We start from the raw sequence: 21,620 nt of genomic DNA, 5'->3' as shown, positions 1-21,620 counted from the left end.
CGGCATCAATCATGCTGATGCAAGCCCGCAAGCCTGCATGTGCAGAAACCGCCATAGCTTTTTGTCTTGTAATTTTTTTTATGTTAGATCAGAGCAAATTTCAGAAAGGAAGTCATTATAAGTTTGCAGCAGTCACAACAAACAGTGATGAATTTATTGTGGCATGACCTCTGCCTTTGCTGAAGCATATTCTGACTCACAAATGCTGATGACACAAACTTGGGTTAGTTTTTAAGTTGCCATAAGACTCTCTTCTTTTGATACAAAAAAAGTGCTATAACTTACCATGGGATCTGCATGGCTTCAGTTCAATACCTTCAACAATGTTAACCATTAGCCTTCCAATACCAGTTGCCCTCTGAGATCGGACTGTGGTAAGAAGAACAGGTAAAATTCATAAATTTTCTTTTTTACATTTCAGGAAAATCTCATAAAATCCCAATGCCCCACCTAAATATGCCTTTTCTCTTTTCTTCTTCTCTGTTTCTATGTACAGTTCCGAAGCTGCTTTGATTTTCTGAACCCAAGCCGTCCTTCAGCAAAAGACACAAATAAAAAAGCAAACAGAAAGTTAGACACTAGCAATTTCAAAATATATGCAGATGAGCAAAGCCACAGATAGGGAGGCTGCATTTATCCATTTGCCCATGGACAACAGGTAGAATAAAAGCGTTCACTCTCCTGAATTAGGCTGAGTTCTCTGGTCTGGACTGGATAACTTTCAACGGGCAGTGAAGGAGGGCTCAAAAAACTAAACACTCTTCCATATGCAAATGCACTCCATATGGGCAGCTAGATATGAGGGAGAAAGGCTCTAGCCTGTCTCCCTTATGTGCTAGCCTTTTTTGTAAAAAAGCTGAGTTGGAATTGGAGCCAGTTCTGCAGCTTTCTGGCTTTCATAACTTGAGGGCTTTTGTGACAGAGGTTAAAATTAATAGCTATTAGGACCCGGCTCATGGGGCTGACGACAAAGCAGTTAAAAATGAAGGTGACTAAATGAAAGGGAATTAAGATTTATGAATAAACCTTTTAAAATACCTGATAGTCCTAATAAAGCCTGTTAAAATCTCTTTAAAATAGATGATTAAAACAGCTAAGACATTCAAAACAATGTTTAAAACGTTTAAAACAGCTTTAAAAGAAAATTAAAAGCGTTTAAAACAACTTTAAAAGAGGGACATTACGGTATCACAATTGCCTACAAATCAGGCTTCAGGGGGCAATGTCGTTTTCAGTTGGAGCCTCATTATGCACTGTCATTCTAAATGAGCTGTAAAAGAGGCAGCTGGGGGACGCTCAGCTCCACTCCTGATACACAAACATCAAAGGGCTCTGCCCTTGAGTAGCATAAACACACCGAGATTAAAAAAGTACTAAAAGGGTGAAAAAATTAAAACTTATCTTGGAAGGTGGGAGAGCTTTTTTTGTATGCAGGACATTTTTTTGTATGGAGCATATAGTCATGTTGCATTGTCATGTTGTGCGCCCAAGTCACAAGTTTACCTCCTGAGTGAGAACTAGCTTGATAGACTCAGGGTCCTCTTAATATTTCTGGTGGATACCAAAGGATCCAAATACAGTACTAGTATTTTTCATGTGTGCTATAGCACACCAGATGTTTACAAAATGTTCCAAGCTTATTCAGTTCTATGCACAATCGATTATATCTGAATCCTAACTTCTTAAAAGCTCACAACTAATTATTTAAAATATTTCTATGCTACCTTTCAAACCAATTCAGATTCTCCAAGATGGCGAGCATTTACCCATTCAAAAGAAAAAAGAAGGAAGAAACCATTCAGACAAACAGACAAAGGGTACAGAACAGTATAAGACATGTGAGAAAAATGCTCAATAAAAAACTTTGAGCCCACTACTTGAAAATAATAAATGTATTCAAATAATATACACAATAGAAGATAATGTCAATTTTCACTACTTTCAAAGAACATAAATAGTATTAGATGCATAAAAGGAAAACGCAAAAATAAATAAAACAATTAAAAGATGAGAAAAAATACAAAAAAGAATGGGAACTGGAGGAATCCCATACTGAAACAAAGCATGTTTTGTTGTGTGTGTAAGAGCTGTTCCAGTGGTTCACCTTAGTGGTATCTTACCTTTCATTTATACTTTCCGCACGGAGTGTGTAGACTCGATCAATGTGTGAGATATGAAAGATAGGTTCATCTCCAGAGGGATCTGTGGGTAGTTTAACCAAGACCTCATTCAAAAATATGGGCTGCAAAGATATGAGGCCATGTTACATTGGGCAAACTCAAAATGAATACAGTACAACAGTGTACCACTCAGCTGAGTAGCATACCCTACTTACTGACTGATAGGTATAATTTTGTTACTTTTACAAAAGTAGTGCATTATAGTGGCAGTACATTATAACTGAAAGATTATAGCACAAATATGTGGCAATTTCGTAACTGCAAAATCTGCACTGCCTAGTTAATAGACACTAGAAATGATACATTTTCATGTGGATTAAGATTATTTATTTATTTATAATTTATTTTTGATTTCTACCCCTCCTCTCTTCTTGGTCACAGGGCTGGGGTGGCTCACATCATTCAATAGAGATAAGGCACAGTTACAAAATCCTAAAGAAGTTTAACCACAAGTGCAAATATTGGCAGATTTCTAAGTTGGGCTTTGACCAACATCCGCATACACATTTTACCACAATAATGCTAAGAGAAGAGCTAAGGGACCCTTTATTGCAAGGGGGGGAACTTTGCACGGATCTCACTTCTAATGCAAGTCCTCTCTGCGTGTCTCCCACATCCCGGGTTTTCATGAATCCCACTATCAGCAATTCTTTAGTTTTAATGTGGATTGCAGCTGCGGCTGAGCGAATGTGCTGCCCCGGGAAGCACATTACTTGGCTGCACTTCCCTTTTTTTTTTTCAATCCCTGCCTTTCTGCTGCGAAGCTACGGAGGGGAACAGGGATGGCAGCATGGCTGTGGAGGTTCATGCCTGCCTGGCTTCATAGATACGCAGCTGAGGGAGATGAGTGAAAAAAAACCCCACGCCTTCGTGTGAAGACACAATGTCAAACCACATTGCCTCAGCCGGTTTCATTCGCTGCTTGCATGGAGGTATGCGAACACCCCGACGGCAACAGGGGTTGCTTAATCCCGACAGCAACTTGCTGTACTTTGCCCATGTGGAAGGGACCCCAGTGCAGTGGCGAAGCTCCCAGGGGACAGGGGGTGCGCCACGCACCGGGTACATGGATTTGGGTCATGTGGGGGCGCAAAATTCCCCCTGGCCCCTCCCCCTTCCCCCGCGTCCCCCCACAGCACCCCCCACACTTACTTTAGGAAACCGAGCAGGCTGGAGAACAGGCCTTCCTGTTCTGGTGGGAACTACATTTCCCAGGAGACCCTGGGAAATGTAGTTCCCACACAGGCAGGCCTGTTCTGCAGCCTGCTCTGTTTCCTAAAGTAAGTGTGGGGGGCCGCGGGGACGCCACGGGGGGGCAGGCATGATTCCCCCTCACAGCACCCCCCCAGCGGCGCCCCCCCACTTACTTTAGGAAACCAAGCTGGCTGGAGAACAGGCCTTCCTGTTCTGGTGGGAACTACATTTCCCAGGAGACCCTGGGAAATGTAGTTCCCACACAGGCAGGCCTGTTCTGCAGCCTGTTCGTTCGGTTTCTCTAAACGAAGTGTGGCGGGGCTCAAGGGTGATTTCTCCTCCTTACGGCGCGCCACTCTGTGGGTTGCCCCCCCCACTTTGTGTGAAATCCCGGAGCAGGCTAGAAAACAGGCCTTTTTGTTCTGGTGGGAACTACATTTCCCAGGGTGTCCTGGGAAATGTAGTTCCCACACAGGCAGGCCTGTTCTGCAGCCTGCTTGGTTTCCTAAAGTAAGTGTGGGGGGGCGCAGCTTGAGGGGTATAGAGGCATTGATTCCCCTCACGAAGCCCCTGCCAGTTGCGCCCCACCGCTCACTTGCGCTTTAGGAAACTCAAGTTTGGACTGGAGAACAGGCCTGCCTGTGGAAACTACATTTCCCAGAGTACCCTAGGAAATGTAGTTCCCACCAGAACAGGCCTCCAGCCTGCTCCGTTTCCTAAAGTGGTGGTGGGGATGCTGTGGGGGTAGGGCGCCGCAGGGGTGCACTGCGGGGGGGGGGGGTCACGAAAAGCCAGAGTGTGCACTGGGCGCACTCTGGCCCAGCTACACCTCTGCTCCAGTGATACCACATAAGTATTTTAATGCTGCTTTATATTTCAGTTCACATCTCTTCACTAGACTAGTCAGAGAAAAACAATTGCTGCTAACCTGCCTTCCATTGAGGACCTGTATACTGCACGGGTCAAAAAAAGGGCTGTGAAAATATTTACTGACCCCTCGCATCCTGGACATAAACTGTTTCAACTCTTACCCTCTAAACGTCGCTACAGAGCACTGCACACCAAGACAACTAGACATAAGAACAGTTTTTTCCCGAATGCCATCACTCTGTTAAACAAATAATTCCCTCGATAATGTTAAACTATTTATTATATACTTATTATATAATTACTGCACTACTTTTTTCATCATTCCTATTACCCATCTCCTCCCACTTATGACTGTATGACTATAGCCTGTGCTGACATTTTATTTTACATTTTATTTTACATTTTATTTTATTTTATTTTATGATTTTACATTTTATGTTTTCATTACTACTGATTGTTTCCTGATTGCTTATTAGACCTATATGACAATCATTAAGTGCTGTACCTTATGATTCTTGACAAATGTATTTTTCTTTTATGTACACTGAGAGCATATGCACCGGAGACAAATTCCTTGTGTGTCCAATCACACTTGGCCAATAAAGATTCTATTCTATTCTATTCAGAGCAAGTAGCAACTTCACCTTAGAAAAAAATCCCAGAATCTATTTTCAAGTGAAAATCATCAGAACTTGTTGATTGACATAACTCTACAACTTTTTTAGGAATTCAGGAAATAACTGCATTTAGGATGATATAGCTAGAGATTAGCTAAGTTTCTTTACCTCCTAAATGAATACATATCCCTGCTGTGTACAAGTATTTTAGGGTTCATGATAATGTGACAAATTTACCTGTCTGTTTCAGGTAAGATGAAGCTGTGAGTGAAGGTTGGTTTCCCAATGCATGTACATAGAGCACAACAGTCCGTTTTAGTTCTATATTGTGGTGCTTATACAAGAGGCTGTCTCTCATGAGGTAGCCCATATGTAGCAACAAGCAGCACTACTGTCTAAACATTAGTCTTTGGATTGTTATCAAAATATTACCAATTTACTTTTAAATGGTACTTACAGTTTTGTACATTTTATACTGCAGATTTGACTTGGGGCTAAAAACCTTATCTGTGCCAGATGAACCAAGAGGTTTTATTATCTGTGTCAGCAGCAGGAAGTCGTTGAACAGAAAGCCATACAGTTCCTTGTTGCTCTTGGCCTTATAGAGTTTACCACTGTGTAGAAATTTGCGTGGCCCCAAACAGTTTGTAACAGAATTAAAAACAAGTTGCTGAGGGGGACAAAAATACAACAGTGACATGTATAAAATATACTAGTAATTTGGGACAAAAATGAGTTTTAACAAACTTGATGTACAATCAGTTTATGATTTTGGTGGAATATATTACTACTATGAAGAGAAGTAATGGACTAAAAGGAGACTGTACTCTAATTTTTTTTCCATGGGAAGAGAAAGCAACATGTTATGAGTAGAACGCAATAAAACAGATAGAGAAAAAGAAAATTGGCGGTAGTAAAAAAGTGAAAAGCAGAACAAACATTTAACCGTGAAAACAGCTAATTATTTTATTGCTGAAGTTGAGTTCATTCACAAGTTCAGAATAATGGACTGCCCAAGGGCTCAATGGGTACACAGAAGTCATACCTCAATAACAGTGCAATCTAGAACAGAGTTACTCCAGTCTAAGCCTGTTGCCTTAGACTGAAGTAACTCTGTTCTGGATTGCACCGTAAAGATACTAATTTTCTGCCTTTTCCTCTTTTCTAATAAAGATAATTACAATATGTACCTTGCATTCTGAGTTTCTTCTCCAGCACTCTTTCTGCCTTTTGACTGGGATATAACAACTCCTTTCCTACTCTCATTTGACAAAGGGAGCTTTGGCTCTCAAAAGCTTATGTCCCCAAAATCCTGTTGGTCTCTAAAGTACTATTGGACTCCAATCTAATTATTCATAAGACTGCTTTGGAAAACTAGTAAGCACCTTCTGATGCCATGCATTTCAGCAAAGTGTAGACTTACCTCAGATAATCCTTCACACTGAACATGAGCCTGGATCCATTCAAGTCTGTCTGAATTCTCCTTCTCACGTACGCCTTCATTGACCTGAGAACAAAGTTCCTCTGCTTTCTCCAAAGCATGCTTCAAATGGCTGTGATCTGGGTGGTTTTCAGGAGTATTTTCTAATATCTACAGGACAATTAATTTAGTCAATCCAGCTCTACAAAAAATACATGTAATTAATGCATCCAACAATGTTACAAAATAAAAATTATAAAACAAATCGCATTCTAAATTAGTTAAAAGAAAACCAGCTAGCTTCACTATCTGTTTCTTGACTGCCAAAATAGTATAAAGGTTATTTTCCTTCAAAATAAATCTCATTTCTGGCTTCCGTCAGTCAAATATAATCTGAAAAATGCATTGCCTTTATAATTTTATACTTTATTCTACCTTTATTTTAAAGAACTATGAGTTTAGCTCTGAGCTAAAGGTAGCAGTTTTCCCCATTGCAGATTTGTAATTCCTCATGTAGCCCCCAATTATTCCTTGCCCCTCAGGAGGAACAATTCAAGGAGCTCAATAGGCTGCAGTGGGAGGGAATAGAAAAGTACACTATTCCAGTGATGGAAGCAGCAGAAAACTGTTGCTGGGCCCCCAGCCCCTGGATTTGACCAGCCCACATCTGAGTTATCTCTCTGTGTATAAGTACACCAGATGGGCATCCCAGTAAAGACAAAAAAGTGAGAATTTGATTCTCATTTCTCAATTACAGCAAATATCTTATTTTCACATGCCAATAAAAACACTTACATTTTTAATTATTAAAGGATATCGTGTTACTCGTTGCATAGGCTTTAGCAGAAAGCTTGACAAGGGCATCCCTTTGCAGCGAAGGTCCATAGCTAATCTCTGAAATATTAACAAAAAATGTTGGTAGCTTATTTATTGAAGTATAATGTACAATTATCTCTCTGTGTTCTCTGCATTTAGTGAACAGTAGCCTACTGGTAGCACTTTCCTTAGAACAGAAAGGACATGATAGAATCCTGGAATACATTGTTAGTGGTTTTTCACAGCTTATGAAAGCAGGAAAAAATTTGGACATCCTCCAGAACATCTGAGCTGCTCAGCTTTTTGAGCCAAAGTTGTGTATAGCTAAACATGGAGAAAAGAAACAGGTCAAATGTGAAGGTTCTTTGTTTATATTTGTTACATAGGAAGGAAAATGGAGTACCAATACTGGTATTCTCTTACTTTAACAAATTCCTTGAACTCGGGAACTTCATCTGTTTTCTGCTGGATAAGGGCTGCCCCATTAAGCTGACAGCTACAGAATCTAATGTAAGGCTGCATGTGTGGAAGCTGTGCTGTCAGGATATCTCCTATCATTTTTACTGGCATCCTTTCTCCAGACATTTTCTTACGAACACGCAGTGCCCTAAGTACAAACCAGAAGAATGGCAGAGAGATTATGAAATGCCCTAACTCTGAATAAATGCACATAAACCAGAAGAAATGTATTACTATAATGAAAACTATGGAATAACAGAACAGCTAACATTTGGTTAGTGAATTAATAAAACAATTTTGTGAGCTCTAATCTCCTCCAGCTAACTAACCCCTCTATGGAAACATCATTCAATATACCTTTAAAATGAACAGGATTTAGATCAGGGGTAGGGAACCTGCGGCTCTCCAGATGTTCAGAAACTACAATTCCCATCAGCCCCTACCAGCATGGCCAATTGGCCATGCTGAAAGGGGCTGATGGGAATTGTAGTTCCTGAACATCTGGAGAGCCGCAGGTTCCCTACCCCTGATTTAGATAATACTGTAATACGAAATCTATAGAATGGCAAAATATTTGAGTTTAAAAAATCTCAAAACAAATCTTTGCCTTAATATAAAAATATACATTCTTGGAAATAGATCACATGCATACAGATTTGTTTTTATTTCTGTATTTTATATGTAAGCTAGTTCCTGTCATCCTACTTCTGACATAGTGGAAATCGGAAAAGCTTTCTTGAATGTAATTAAAATATAAAACACTTCGTTGCAGTCAAAGGACCCTCAGAACTCTATTGATTTTTCTGTGACTGAGAATTTAACTGAAACATATAAGAAATAACACTTGGCATTTATGTAGTTCTTTAGTGTGTTTCACATGTGTCATCTTGTTCTAAGCCTTATGATATCACTGCATGCAGACTGGTACTATTATCTACGTGTTGCAGATGGGAGATTGAAAAAGGGTGATTTTCTAAGGTCACTTAGTACATTTATGAAAGAGATGATATTCAAGCTGGGGATGTCCCAAATCACAGTTCTGTGTTTTAGCCATCAAATCATACTAGCTTTATAGCATTTGCTGTGTTTGGAAGAGTTTATGAAAATATACTGGTTTAGCACCTCAGTTCTGTACCAAAAATAAACAAACCAAGCAACTTCAGATAATGGGGAAAAACACCACAAAACTAGCAAGTAAGGTTTGTAACAGTAATTGTGTAGGACAATTCAATAAATCGACTCATTAAAAAGTAACTTTAATCTGAATCTGTTGGAAGCCCTGCTCAAATACACTCCATTTGTATAGCCCTGCATTTTGCAAAAACACCTATACTTTCCTATCTATAGGCATTTTTCTTGTGACCCACCTGTTTGCCCACATTCAAATTCACCGACAGACATAACCTACAGTAAAAACTAGTTATTTTAATTTCACCAAATACTTTTTCCCTTGTGTTAAACATTGCAAAATTTAAAAAGAGACCCTTCCCACAAATCCTACTGCTGATGATTAAAAAAAACACCAACTTACTTCAGTAGTTTAATATTGCACATAATTAGCTCTTTCCAATTTACAAAAATCATAGCACCTTCCTTTTCTGTCAACAGCTCTGAATCCATCAGTGGTTTCTGGAAAATCTGTAGATTCAGAAGAGAAAGACTCTATAATAAACTTGTTCACTGTGTCTACATTACCTTTGAGGTCTCACTTTAAAGATCTCCAGAACCAGAGGTTGCTGCCCCTCCCAAAAAAAATCTACCAAAAAAAATCTATCAAAAAAATCTATCACTTTAAAAATCTCCAGAACCAGAGGTTGCTGCCCCTCCCAAAAAAAATCTACTGTCTTTCACATTCAAATCAATGGGATCTTAGTAACCATAACTTCATCTGGATTACACCCATAGCAATCAGAATGAAGTGAAACTACAATGAATATATTGGCAGTAAGTCCATAAAGCAACATGGGCTCTCTCCTACTTTTAGTGGGTAGCTATAGACTGAACATCCTTTAGGACACATGGTAAACATATCTTGCTATGGAGCAGGAAAACACAAATATATTATGAACTACATTATTAATATATAATGGAAAACTGAGAACAAGAAAGCACACATATAAGCCATGACAATATTATATAATATTGTAAAATATAAACCATTATATAGATCAGTCCTATGCATCTTCAAATCAACACATTGCAATTTTGTTACTTTTTAAGGTTTTACACATAATTGAGTATCTCCAAATACTACTACACTTGACTTAACCCCCTCTCACAATCTTAATAGCAACTGTGGGACTAAAGAACACATTCAGATTGTAGTTGAGATGATGAATTGGAAGGGGAAAGCGGGAAAGGTCTCTCCCCTTTCCCCTTTGCCATTCTCCCTTCAGATTTGCTATGTGCTCAGCATCATGTTTCCTCCTACTAGGCAATTATTATTGTTTTAAACATTCATATTTCATCCTTCAACCTAAAATCTAATTCCAAAGGGAAGCTAACAATCTGTAAAACACTATACCAAACACTGTATCACAGAAACAGAAACCTTTAATGGCATTTAAACAAGTGTTGGTCCAATTGTACCTCTTTACATATAAAACAATATCAGTGTCAAGTTACTATAGTTATATCAGGCTATAACTGTATGTACAACTCAGTAAAGCACTGTACTGAGCATTATAGCATGTACAAACAATTGAAATGGTAAAACATAAAACAGCAGAGAGAGCATAATACATAAAAACCAGTAGAGAAATAAAAAGTATAAAGCATCAGTATTTTGTAAAACTAGCAATGTAAACAGCATAACTAGAATAAAAAATGAACAATAATAATAGAACCACAGAGCTGGAAGGGGTCATATAGCCAACTAGTCTAACCCCCTACTAAATGCAGGATTGGTCTAAAACATCCGCAACAATTTTTTGTCCAACAGCTGCTTGAAGACTGCGAGTGAGGAGTGTGATTGGCAACTGCATTCTACGGAGATGTCCCAGTCATGGAACCTGCATGGTTGACAGGGAACAGAATTCTGAAAATGGCAGTTGGAGAGGTCTGACAGTTGAAAAGTGATATTTGATTGAGAAAAAAGTTAACAGACAGAGTTTAGAGAAAGCAGTGTGAGTTTCAAGTGTCTGGTGGAGGATTCTCCTCTGGAGTGAAAGTAAAAACATTTGGATGTTGCATCAGGAAGGGTCCATAACCTGTTATATAGGGGAATAGTCCAAAAGTTGACAGACTCAATGGGAAATAGCTTTGATGAAGGAGTGATTCCAAGTCAGTTTACAGGAGGAACTGGTGAAGTGTGTTAATTTTTTAAACTCTTCCAGTTAAAAGAACCACTGTTTGAAAGAAGACTTAAGCTTAAGAAACAAATCTGTGACTGCCAAGAAAATCAGTAAAAAATAAACATTTAAATATTTGTGTGCGAACCATCCTGAGATATTTGGAAGTACAATATATCACTTAAACATAGCTCCTCAGGTTTCTCATTGATTCTCAGTTCCTCAGTTCTATTATTCTGCTACTAACCACATTCCTATTATGAAGCTTTACTAATCTGACTTTTAAATCCCCCCAATGAGAGATAAATAAAACCATTTTTAAGTTGCACTTGAAAAAAACTCTCAAGTGCCATGTATAGAAAATTTTATTTATTTTATAGAAAACAAGAGCTCCATCATAATAAGTGGCAATGGTAACATTACAACTTATAAATTTCAACATAGTAGTGAAAGTTGGTGAGTATGAGAACAAAATGTTTATTGATACACCCCAAGACCGCATTAGCCTTTTTTGCTGCTGCATCTCACTGACTGCTCATATTCAGCTTACAGTCCACCCGCACTCCAAGATCATGTTCACACACACACTGCTACCTAGAAGTGTGTCCCGATCCAGTATGCATGTTTCTTATTTTTGTTACTCAGATGTAGAACTCTGCATTTATCCTTGTTGAATTGCATCCTATCTGCCCACTTTTCCAGTGTGTTCATATCTCGTTGAATTTTATCAATATCTTCTGGTGCGTTTGCTGCTCCTTCCAATTTGGCTTTATCTGTACATTTAATGAGTAGTCCCTCTACCCCCACATCCAGATCATTTATTAAAATGTTCAAAAGTACCAGGCCCAGATCCCTGTGGCATCCCACAGAACAAGAGTCTTAAAAAAACCCCTCCACATTACATGGGTTGAAGAACAAATGGATCTTCACCTGTGCCATAAAGACATCTGATCTGTTGCTAGGCAAAGCTCTAGGGCTGTGGTGGCAAACCTTTGGCACTCCAGAGGTTCATGGACTATAATTCCCATCAGCCCCAATTGGCCATGCTGACAGGGGCTGATGGGAATTGTAGTCCATAAACCTCTGGAGTGCCATAGGTTCGCCACCACTGCAGGGAGAGGACATTCAAAAACAGGTGTTGCCCTATTCCTTGCTGTGATCTGCTGTACTTCCAAAGAAGGAAAGAGATATAGCAGGGCCTTATCAGATAATCTTAAAGGATTGGGAGGAGCACATAAAAGAAGTTGGTCTTCAGGTATCCTGGTACATAGCCATTTAGGGCTTAAATTATAGTAAACAGCAATTTGAAGTGGCCCTGAATGCATAATAATGAAGCCAATGAAGCATTCTTATCCAGATCAACAATGGTCTCCCTAAATAGAAATGGTCCATGTCACCATAGCATTCTGCACCAATTGGAGCTATTGAAATGCCTGCAGAGCGCATTACAGTAGTCTAATCTTGATTTAATTTGTGCATCTAATTACTACATTCCATAGTGGGAGAGTTGCACCTCCACCTGATGATTTGGATCAGCCTGATTAGACTGGAAAAATGGGACATGAGGGAATGGCTGTCCCGCTCCATTGCCTGCACAGTAGCTTTTCATATCTATATGTTTATTTTGGCACTCAGGTTTACCTATTTTAAGAAGAAAATTTGTACAAACATATTTCAATAACCATGCTAAATGGCTTAATAAACATAATCGGGTTTCTTTAAAGAATTCCCAAATTGGGTTTCTTTAAAGAATTCCCAAATTTGGTAAATTGTCATTGAATTGACTGGTGGACAGCCCCATCCAAGTGGTGCAGCAGGCGGCGGTAGTGCTGCAACCATGCCATCTTGCTGCTCCTGGACAGGTTTCCCATTGGCATGGGGAAGCCTGCAAAACAAAACAGCCTTCCTGCTTCCTGCCACCAAAAAGCCTCGATGGGGCTGAATGAACTTATGCAACCTAAAAGGGTCACACAAGTCTGGCTTCTCTGATGCCGGCATAAATCAGCGAATGGCTGAGAGGAAGCCAACCAATGTTGACTCCTCCCCCAGTCATGCCCCTGGATGGCCCTCGCTGCGTTGGTGGTGGCAGGGAGCTGGAACATTAGTGCAGTGTCCTGTGACATGTCACAGCACCAGGGGAGTCCAGTGGTGGCTGCATGCCAGTGGTTTCACCCCTCTGCCAGGAAAAGTGTCCTGGGGACTATGGATTCATATCCCCGCCTAGGTACCAAACAGGGCTGTAAGTTTTACATTAATTCACAGAAGCTTCCATACAACACTAACAAAGGTCACTGGAGCTCAGAGCTTTAAAAACCTTATTCACTTATAAGACAGGGAGAACTATTTGTAAGACACACACAGCCTCACCTCTGTTACTAACTGTAGGTCATTCACATAGTTTTCTTCTGTTACAAGTAGTTCATGGATATATCCCTGCCGTTTCCTTTCAGTAGGAGTCAACATGTCCAGGAGATGCAAATCAGCACACCCTGGAAAAGGCAAAAAAAAAAAAAAAAGCATGCTGTTGGACATTAACAATTTTTCTGATGAGCACCATCAGACTGACGTGGTATGTCTAAGCACTTTAGTGAGAATTAGGACTAATACCGGTAACTAATTATGATCTCAGCAAAAATTAATTCAGAAAGCTGGGAAAATGAGACTTCTTGGCTAGCAAAAGGAAAAACGCAAGATACTGTTTGGGAGCACCTTCGCTGAAAAACACTGTTACACATTATATACAAATAGGTAGGAAAGAAAATTCTACCAAACAACTCTAGATTGTAGAATATAGCTCTCAGTTGATACGTTTAAGAGGGTATCCTTCTCTAAGAATACAAAATCTTCTTCTTGATGGTTAATGTTATATCTGATCAGTTCCCAGCATATACAAGGTGTCAGGGAGAGCTTTTATACTGGCAGTGGAAAAGAACCACTTTGGTTTATGGATTTTAAAGAAGGCAAATGGGAAACATCCATTTATGTCTGACGAATACACTAACAAGAACCTTCCTAGGGACATTTCTGGGGTTACAGAAAAGGAGGCCCTAATATTTATTTACATTGTTTGCAACCTGGGTAGCCCACACTAGTCTGATCTTGTCAGATCTCAGAAGCTAAACAGAGTCAACCTTGGCAAGTATTTGGATGGGAGATCTCCAAGGAATACCAGGCTCATGACACTAAGGTAATGGCACATCATCACTGAAAACCCCTTGCCTTGAAAACTCCTCTAGGGGTTAACATAAATCAGATGTGACTTGGCTAGAACACTCGCCCCCCATCAAATGACAACTATAAACAGATCTTATTATTATGAAAATAATAAACAGATCTTGAATGAGGTCTTTAGAGTTAATTGGATCTGATCTTTTCTTTTAATTAGGTTTCTGTGGGATTTTTTTCCTGATAGTTTCAACACTATGCCAAGGAGCAGACTGAGAGAATGGAACACTAATAAAATTTTATTTATTTTCATAGAACAGAAAAAAAAGAGTATCACATGATTATGTGGAACCAAGTATTTAAAAAGTAACAGGGTATAAATCTAATAATCCACTTTAGTTTGGCCAGGGGTTCTCAAACTTTTTGAGTTGCAGAGCACTTTTTCAGAGATAAATTTGTCACCCTTATGCCAAAGGCATGTATGTACATTCTTGACTGTTTTATCTAATTGTATTTTTCTAGTCTTTTATCATATATATTATAGAAAAAGCACAAATTATTTTTCAAATTCTAAATTGCTTAAATTTTGATCTAAACTTAATTTTTCCCCTTGAAAGTCATTAAAAATTGGAATTTTAAATTTCGTTTTCTCAAAACATCAATTTTGCACATGTATGTCTTTGGCATAAGGGCAGCAATACTTTAACCGAGCACCTACACAGGTCCTGGACCAAAACAACCATATGGACTATGGAAGGTATTTTTAAGCATTTGGCCATGTTAAGCATCTTATTTTATTTTCGCTCAAAATATTATTTTCTCCACTAGTTTCAGAGAGATAAGCAACTTTCTTAACTACATAAATGAAAACAAAAAACATGATGCAAGGCAACACATTTGAGAACAAATTCAGAAAAGTATTGTAAAACCACAATATGTTACCTTGTTATGGTATTTAAACCATTTTTACAGTTGCAAAACCAAAAAATATTTCATGAATGTTTGTCATTGATAAAGAACAGTAAAGAATAGTCAGGAACTTAGGTTTTAATGAAAGGGATGGGATTGTTTTGATTTGGACAATGTGGTTATATCTGGTTGAATTTAGGACAGCTGCAACCAAATATCTGGCTCAGCACTGAGGCGTGATCTGTATTTTGTTTTAGTAGCCACATAGGCAGAGAATGCTAATTCACATAAGTAAGTTGTTGCAAAGGGCAGGATGATTTTTTGCTTTACCTGACAAAACTCTGAATTCGTCTTTTAGCTGACACCAAAATTCTGGTAGTGACGTCTAAGTTGCAGAATCTGATGTCAGGTCCATTAAGCACTCATACTGCTGCAATGTCAGACAGGCTTTTCCAACACAGAGTATGGGCTTACAACCCAAAGGTTTTATTTCATTTTTTTTTCGTGCAGCTCTTCCAGAAAATAAGTCGAAACTATCAAGTAAATATCTATCAGCAGGTGAACATGAAGCTCATTTAAAATATCTCCAGGTATATTGGAATCTAGTCCTTCTCTAAAAATTTTTACCATTTTTACTACAGGAAAACTGTGTAGATTTCCATGTTTCATTGATTCCACCTAAAACTTGATTTTCTTTTTAAAAACTTGTGCTTAATCACAGGCATCAAAAACAGTTACTGCTTTTCCTTGAAGTGAAAGACTTAACTTTTTTTTAAAAAGCTGCTAAATCCGCCAATTTCAGAAGCCAACATTCCTCACACAACCTGTCTGTCAAAGTGAAGTTGTCATCAGACAGGAAGGTTCTGACTTCAGCTTTCATTTCGAAGAGTTGAGTCAAACTATTGCCATGAGAAAGCCACCTTACTGCGGTGTGAAGTAAAGATGTATGAAGACTCCCCATGTCATCACACAACATTTTGAATAGCCTTGTATTCTTAGGTTGTGATTTGATAAAATTATTTTCACACTTTTGTCCAAGACTTGTTTTAGGGAAGATGGCATTTTTTCCATAGCAACGGCTACTGATGCACTCCTTGACTTTTTGTTTTATTCTTGAAATAAGACTTTAAGTACTGGTAGTGCACAAATACTATTAAAATTGCCAACATAGCCACATCTATTGATTAATCCATTTGGAGCAAAAATTTAGTGTATTGTACGCGTGAAAATAAAGCAGCTTTCACACCCTCTGCTAAGTCCCCAATTTGTTGCAAGATTGTGTCATTTGACAAAGGAACTGTGCCTACTAGTTCTGTGGCTTTTCCATCCAGCATACATTCAACTATGTCCTTTACACAAGGCTTGATATGGTTTTCAGCGATGGTATGAGCTTCACCAGCTTGAGCAACTCAGTAACTGACAAAGTAGGACTTCATCAAAGCCTTTTTGTTAACTGTTCTTGAGTGACAGGATATAATTTTCTGGGCTTTTGTAATTTCACCACACTTCCTTCTGAAGAAATCAGTTGGTTTGCCCTTGCATTCTGGATGGACCCCCTCACTCTGATTGACAAGACTTCGCCGCAAATTACACACTGTGGTTTGTTTTCACTGGTCTCAGTATTTGGTCATTGACCGTAAATAAAGACTTCTTCTTCTTCTTCTTCTTCACTGGTCTCAATGAACCCAATATTCAAATCGGAATCGTGGTGCTTCCTTTTTACTGTTCTTTCCCCTGTGTTGCTAGACTTTGACAAAGTGGGCAATCAGTTCAACACTTCAGGAGCTTCTGGAGCACCTGCTGTCAATGATTTGTCCAAAAATACTCCATCCTGCCCAGCAATTCTAGCACTAGCAACTGTTCCGTCTTCTTTCACACTACAATTGAAAAATAATATTAATAAATTAAATAATACAAATAAGGGTCTGGTAAATAATAAGGTAAACACAAAATTGCATCTAACATGGTATTTGGACATACCTATTAGCTATTGATGCTTCCACAGCTACTGGCGGTACTATGATGAAGGTATTCAGTTTTCTTTAAAGGATCCAGATTTCAGCCAGTGATCCATTGAAAAAAAATCAGTGATATTTTCTGAATTACTATGTAGGTGCTCCAAAAAGCCTGATGAAACTTTGCCCAATTGAGATACTGCCTTGATAGAGCCTTGAATATGTGGACTGAGGGAAGTAAAATTCAGACATATGAAGAACTTAAAACCTAGGTTTGGAACAGTTCTATAACATGTTCCCTCACAGATCAGTTGATTCCTGATGGACAAAAAGCTGTTTATATTCCCAATACCCAGCAAAAAAAGTAAAGGTTGGGTCCCCTCAGAGAGATCTGATCCATCTAAAACCACCCCTGTGAGGGGGAACTCTCCCCAACAAAGCAGAAAGGGAGAAATCATTTCTTATTACTGCCAAGAAAGGGACATATAAAACCCCATTGTCCAAAATTAGAGAAAGCCAGAACACCAACTACTACCAAATCAGTCTCGTTTATTAAAAAGGCAGTTTCTGTCACAAACGAACCCTGTCTTGCTGCCAACCTGAGAGATCAGCCAGTCTTGTAGATCTGGAAAGTTAAAGAAGATCTAAACAGGGAGTATATGGATGCTGCAGCAATAAATGATGATGACGTGGTGGGCTTGGAGCACAAGTCACTTTAATTAAATCCCATCTGGTGCAGAAAGACCAATACTTGCTAGGCCGATCCTACTATATTAGGGATTAGTAAACGTTTGAAGTGAAACTGGCCAAAATTTCTATCAAGTACAAAGATTTCCATGGAAAATGGGAGTCTGGATGAAATAGGAGTGCTTATTTTACTGTGAAATGATAAACCAGATTAAGACAGTAAATATAATTACCAGAAGTAGGCCTCAGCCTTCAGAAAGTCAGAAACTATCAGAAGAGCCTCAGACATCACCAGCTGAGGCCAGTGAAAGTGAAGCAGAGGAGCTGATACAAAGAACCCATGCAACAGAGTTTCTAGCAGAACAGATGAGGGATGATTCTTTAAAAGAATTGTGGCAGAAAGCAGAGAACTCTCCACATGAAATAACTGTGGAGAATCCCAACACCTTTATGATTATAAAGCAGAGACGGTACTGTGTGTCCAGATATGAGAAGAAAGTGTACTGCACTCTGGGAGATAAGATAGCTGCTAGTAATTCCCAGAAAGGACAGACTGCAGATACTACAGTTAGCCTGTGAGACAATGATGGCTGCATTTGGACATCAACAAGACAAGAGACTGAAAGGAAATATTTTTGGGGCAAGTATGGGAAAGGACACAAGAGCTTTCTGTAAGTCTTGAGAAGTATGTCAGTTTGTGGGCAAAGAAGGTGTAGGCGGGCAAAGCTGACTGAGCTGACACATGACGTACACGTACACTTGCTATCTACATGCTTCGCAGCTTGCTGCAGGAGCTAAATAATTTCTACCCAATACTTACCTATACACAGTTCATGGTCGCACAAATTCACAGTTTTTGTGTCTTGTTACATTTATTTCAATCTCTTTGTGGAGCACTTGGAGATGCTTTGCAGAGCACAGTTTGAGAACCACTGGTCTAGGCTAACCTTCCCCAGTGCTAACTCAATCTGTTTATCTAGCATTCCACCCCTTTTTGCAGCAAAATAATTTTTCTTTAAACCCACTGACAACTGATAGTCCTTCAGCATAATGAAAATCTAGTGCCTTGTGGGGAGGGGCTTTCAAGAAGGGTTCGGGAATGTTTAACACAGAACACTCTAAAACAGGAGTCCTCAACCTTTTCTAGACTGTAAGCACCTTTGGAATTCTGTGACAGGGTGATGGGTGTAGCCACAGGATGGTTGCCACAAAAGTCAGAATTGACCACAAAATGGTAGGGAGTGAGTTTATCCATAATTTTGACAGTAATTCTTCAGCATTTCAGGCAGAAGCTCTTTTTAATAGGATGTCTTTTAAAATGAGCATATTGTTTAAAAATATTTTGTTGCATACTCATAGCTTACCTTCAATGCAGCAAAGATCCTTGTGCTGTGGTGACAGCTGCTGCCAAAATAACTTTTTTTAAAAGTGCACAGCCAACTAGATCTTCAGTGGTCAATCAGAAGCCCAGCTGACCAAAACCTCACCTGACCTGCCTACTCTATAAAAACCCTTGGAAGGTATGAAGAAAGATGTCAGTGGGCACATTTTTTGAAGTCATAGAAACCATGTTGGGGGGCCCTGCCCTAGAAGATGCACAATATGTACGGAGGTTTTGTTATGTGGACAGTTGTACTCGGGTCATCACTTCATTGCCTAGCATCCATCATTGGGGAAATGCCCGATGGTCATTGCCGCAGTAGAAAAGTAGGCATGACAATAATTTGGTCCACTGCTGCACCATGCCGGTTTCACACCAGCACACTACTCTTTTCCCACCTACTATTACATAAGGAATTGATGACTAATGTTGTGTGAAGCAACAAGAGAAGCAGAATGAGACTATGATCATATAAGGACAGCTTCTCCCTGCCATCCCTTGTCCTAATGTGTCAGTGTCCTGGCAGTGGACTGCAGGAGTGAAGAATCACAGTGCTCCACTCAGAGGTATTGCCTTTTGCTCCCTTGAAGGGCCCATGATGGCTTTCATGCTCCGTATCTTTTCTATACATGCCCCAATGGGAGAGGAAGACCAGTGACAACTTTTTTTGCTTTCAATTCCCCATTAGCAACATGAAAATAAGTATCAGTCATAGGTTGAAAAATATTTTATTGATCCAAATAATGTTAGTATGAAGCACTCATAGAACACACTTAAGTAACATCTGCCTCCAAATCAAACCAAAAGTAGATTCTTACTTATATTGTTTCAAATGCTATCCTATTTATATATCAAGTACAATAATGAACACTTGATCAACGTAATTTCCATTTGTAATATTTGACCATATTTTGAGGTTCGGGCTGAAGACTGAAAATCAAGAATTTCTCTGTACTTCCAAAAATATGTGATGCTCAGTTTTGTCAAGTTGACTAGAAGTGCAGAGCACTCCATTTACAAGGTCCTGAGTTGCATTAAATCCAAAGCTTATCAATACATTTCATTTGTGTCATAGCTTTTACCACAGGAATACATTCACCTCCCCAGGATCAATATTTTTTAAAAGATCCATGTCATTAAGGTTGCCCTCTCAAACCCTATATTCATCTTGAACTCTATAAACCAGGGGTCCCCAATCTTTTTGAGCCTGTGGGCTTAATTCTGGCATGACATAGTGGGGTCAGCAACAAAATAGCTGCCATGGGAGATGGAACCAGCCAAAAAATGATTGCTCCAGTTTATCTTCAGTAACAGAGTGTATACCTTTTTACTGAGGTGACAGCTGCTGCCAAAACCACATTTTAAAAAATCTCCATAACCAATCACATCAGTCAGAAACATTGCTGGGCAAAAGGCCTGCTTGGCCCCACTCACTCCCTAAAAACACCTGGTGAGCACCACAAAAGCACTGCAGGCACCATCTTGGGGGCCCCTCCTACAGACAATAAAAATCAGGATATATGACCCACCCCCCATTAATATCCTCCAATGTAACTAACTACAGAATGTTTACCCAAAAAGAATCTTAAATTTTTAAAAGAAGGTGATGCTTTGCATCTCCTTGCGGGAGGCACTGAATAATGGCAGAGCTCCTACTGAAAAACTCTGCTGGCTCTGAACTGAAAACTCTAAAGAAGGGTTCCACCAGGAGGTGGTCTTGGGAGGATAGGAGTTGACAAGTAAGCTCAAAAACAAACAAAAAATTTGGACAAAAAAACAGTATTCCTGGCACAAGGCAATACTTTTATACAACCACATACCGATTGACCTCAGACATACATTAAATGAGATCCTTAAGACTAATGGCCATTAGCCAAGTCCTTAATCTTAGTTTTCGTTCCTATGTATTCTGTGTCATTTTAAGGGCCTAGGTAAGATAGCTAGGATTTTATCTTGTGGGCACGGTCAGGAGTATAAAACAATTCTTTTTTGTATTGTCGAAGGCTTTCACAGCCGTATTCAACTGGTTGTTGTGGGTTTTCCATGCTGTGTGGTAGATCTTGTTCCTAACTTTTCGCCTGCATCTGTGGCTGGCATCTTCAGAGGTGTATCACAGAGGAAAGTATGTTACACACTATGTCCAGTGAGAAGGGAAAGTTTAGTGGGGGCGCATTTTTAAAGCTAGCGGTACCGAAATTTCAGAGTATCATCCAGAGATTGTTCTGAAGATACCAACTGAGTTTGGTGAAGTTTGGTTCAGTGGGTCCAAAGTTATGGACTCCCAAAGGGGATGTCCCCATTGTTTCCCATGGGAGCTAAAAGGAGATGGGGCTACCCCTTTGAGGGTCTATAACTTTGGACCCCCTGAACTAAATGTCACCACTCAGGTGGTATCATCAGTACAGTCTCTGGATGAGATCCTGAAATTTTGGTACTGCTAGCTGTAAAAATGCGCCCCTGACAGGCACCCCAAAATATTTGCCCAGATTCTCTGCTCTGCAGTGCCTTGGCTCCATTGTACCCAAAGGGGAATTTCTGTGCAGACTGCACATTTTTGAAGATAGAGGCACCAGACTTTCAAGGTGGCTCCAGGAGGCCCTCCTGGTAATAGCATCCAGGCTTGGTGAACTTTGCTTCTGGGAGTTCAACTTTATGGGCCCCCAAAAGGCTTATTCTG

The 21,620-nt window shown here is 39.5% G+C and overlaps 1 protein-coding gene across 2 annotated transcripts in view; it reads right to left on the bottom strand.

Moving 5' to 3' along the window:
- Positions 1-21,620, bottom strand: part of ITSN1 (intersectin 1) — a 98,527-nt gene that overhangs the window by 5,638 nt on the left and 71,269 nt on the right. For both annotated transcript variants that reach the window (XM_048493430.1, XM_048493431.1), the window contains exons 29-37: positions 13,214-13,335; positions 9,088-9,194; positions 7,521-7,704; positions 7,077-7,175; positions 6,285-6,452; positions 5,319-5,531; positions 2,121-2,242; positions 451-533; positions 286-369 (exon numbers count right to left, since the gene is read on the bottom strand). In XM_048493430.1, the coding sequence (XP_048349387.1) occupies positions 286-369; positions 451-533; positions 2,121-2,242; positions 5,319-5,531; positions 6,285-6,452; positions 7,077-7,175; positions 7,521-7,704; positions 9,088-9,194; positions 13,214-13,335 (1,182 nt within the window). The remainder of the gene's footprint in view (positions 1-285; positions 370-450; positions 534-2,120; positions 2,243-5,318; positions 5,532-6,284; positions 6,453-7,076; positions 7,176-7,520; positions 7,705-9,087; positions 9,195-13,213; positions 13,336-21,620) is intronic.

The sequence above is a fragment of the Sphaerodactylus townsendi genome, linkage group LG04, assembly GCF_021028975.2.
Source record: "Sphaerodactylus townsendi isolate TG3544 linkage group LG04, MPM_Stown_v2.3, whole genome shotgun sequence".
NCBI classification, from domain to species: domain Eukaryota; kingdom Metazoa; phylum Chordata; class Lepidosauria; order Squamata; family Sphaerodactylidae; genus Sphaerodactylus; species Sphaerodactylus townsendi.
Note: the sequence above shows the minus strand (reverse complement) of the source record. Positions and strands in the feature narration are given on the sequence as shown.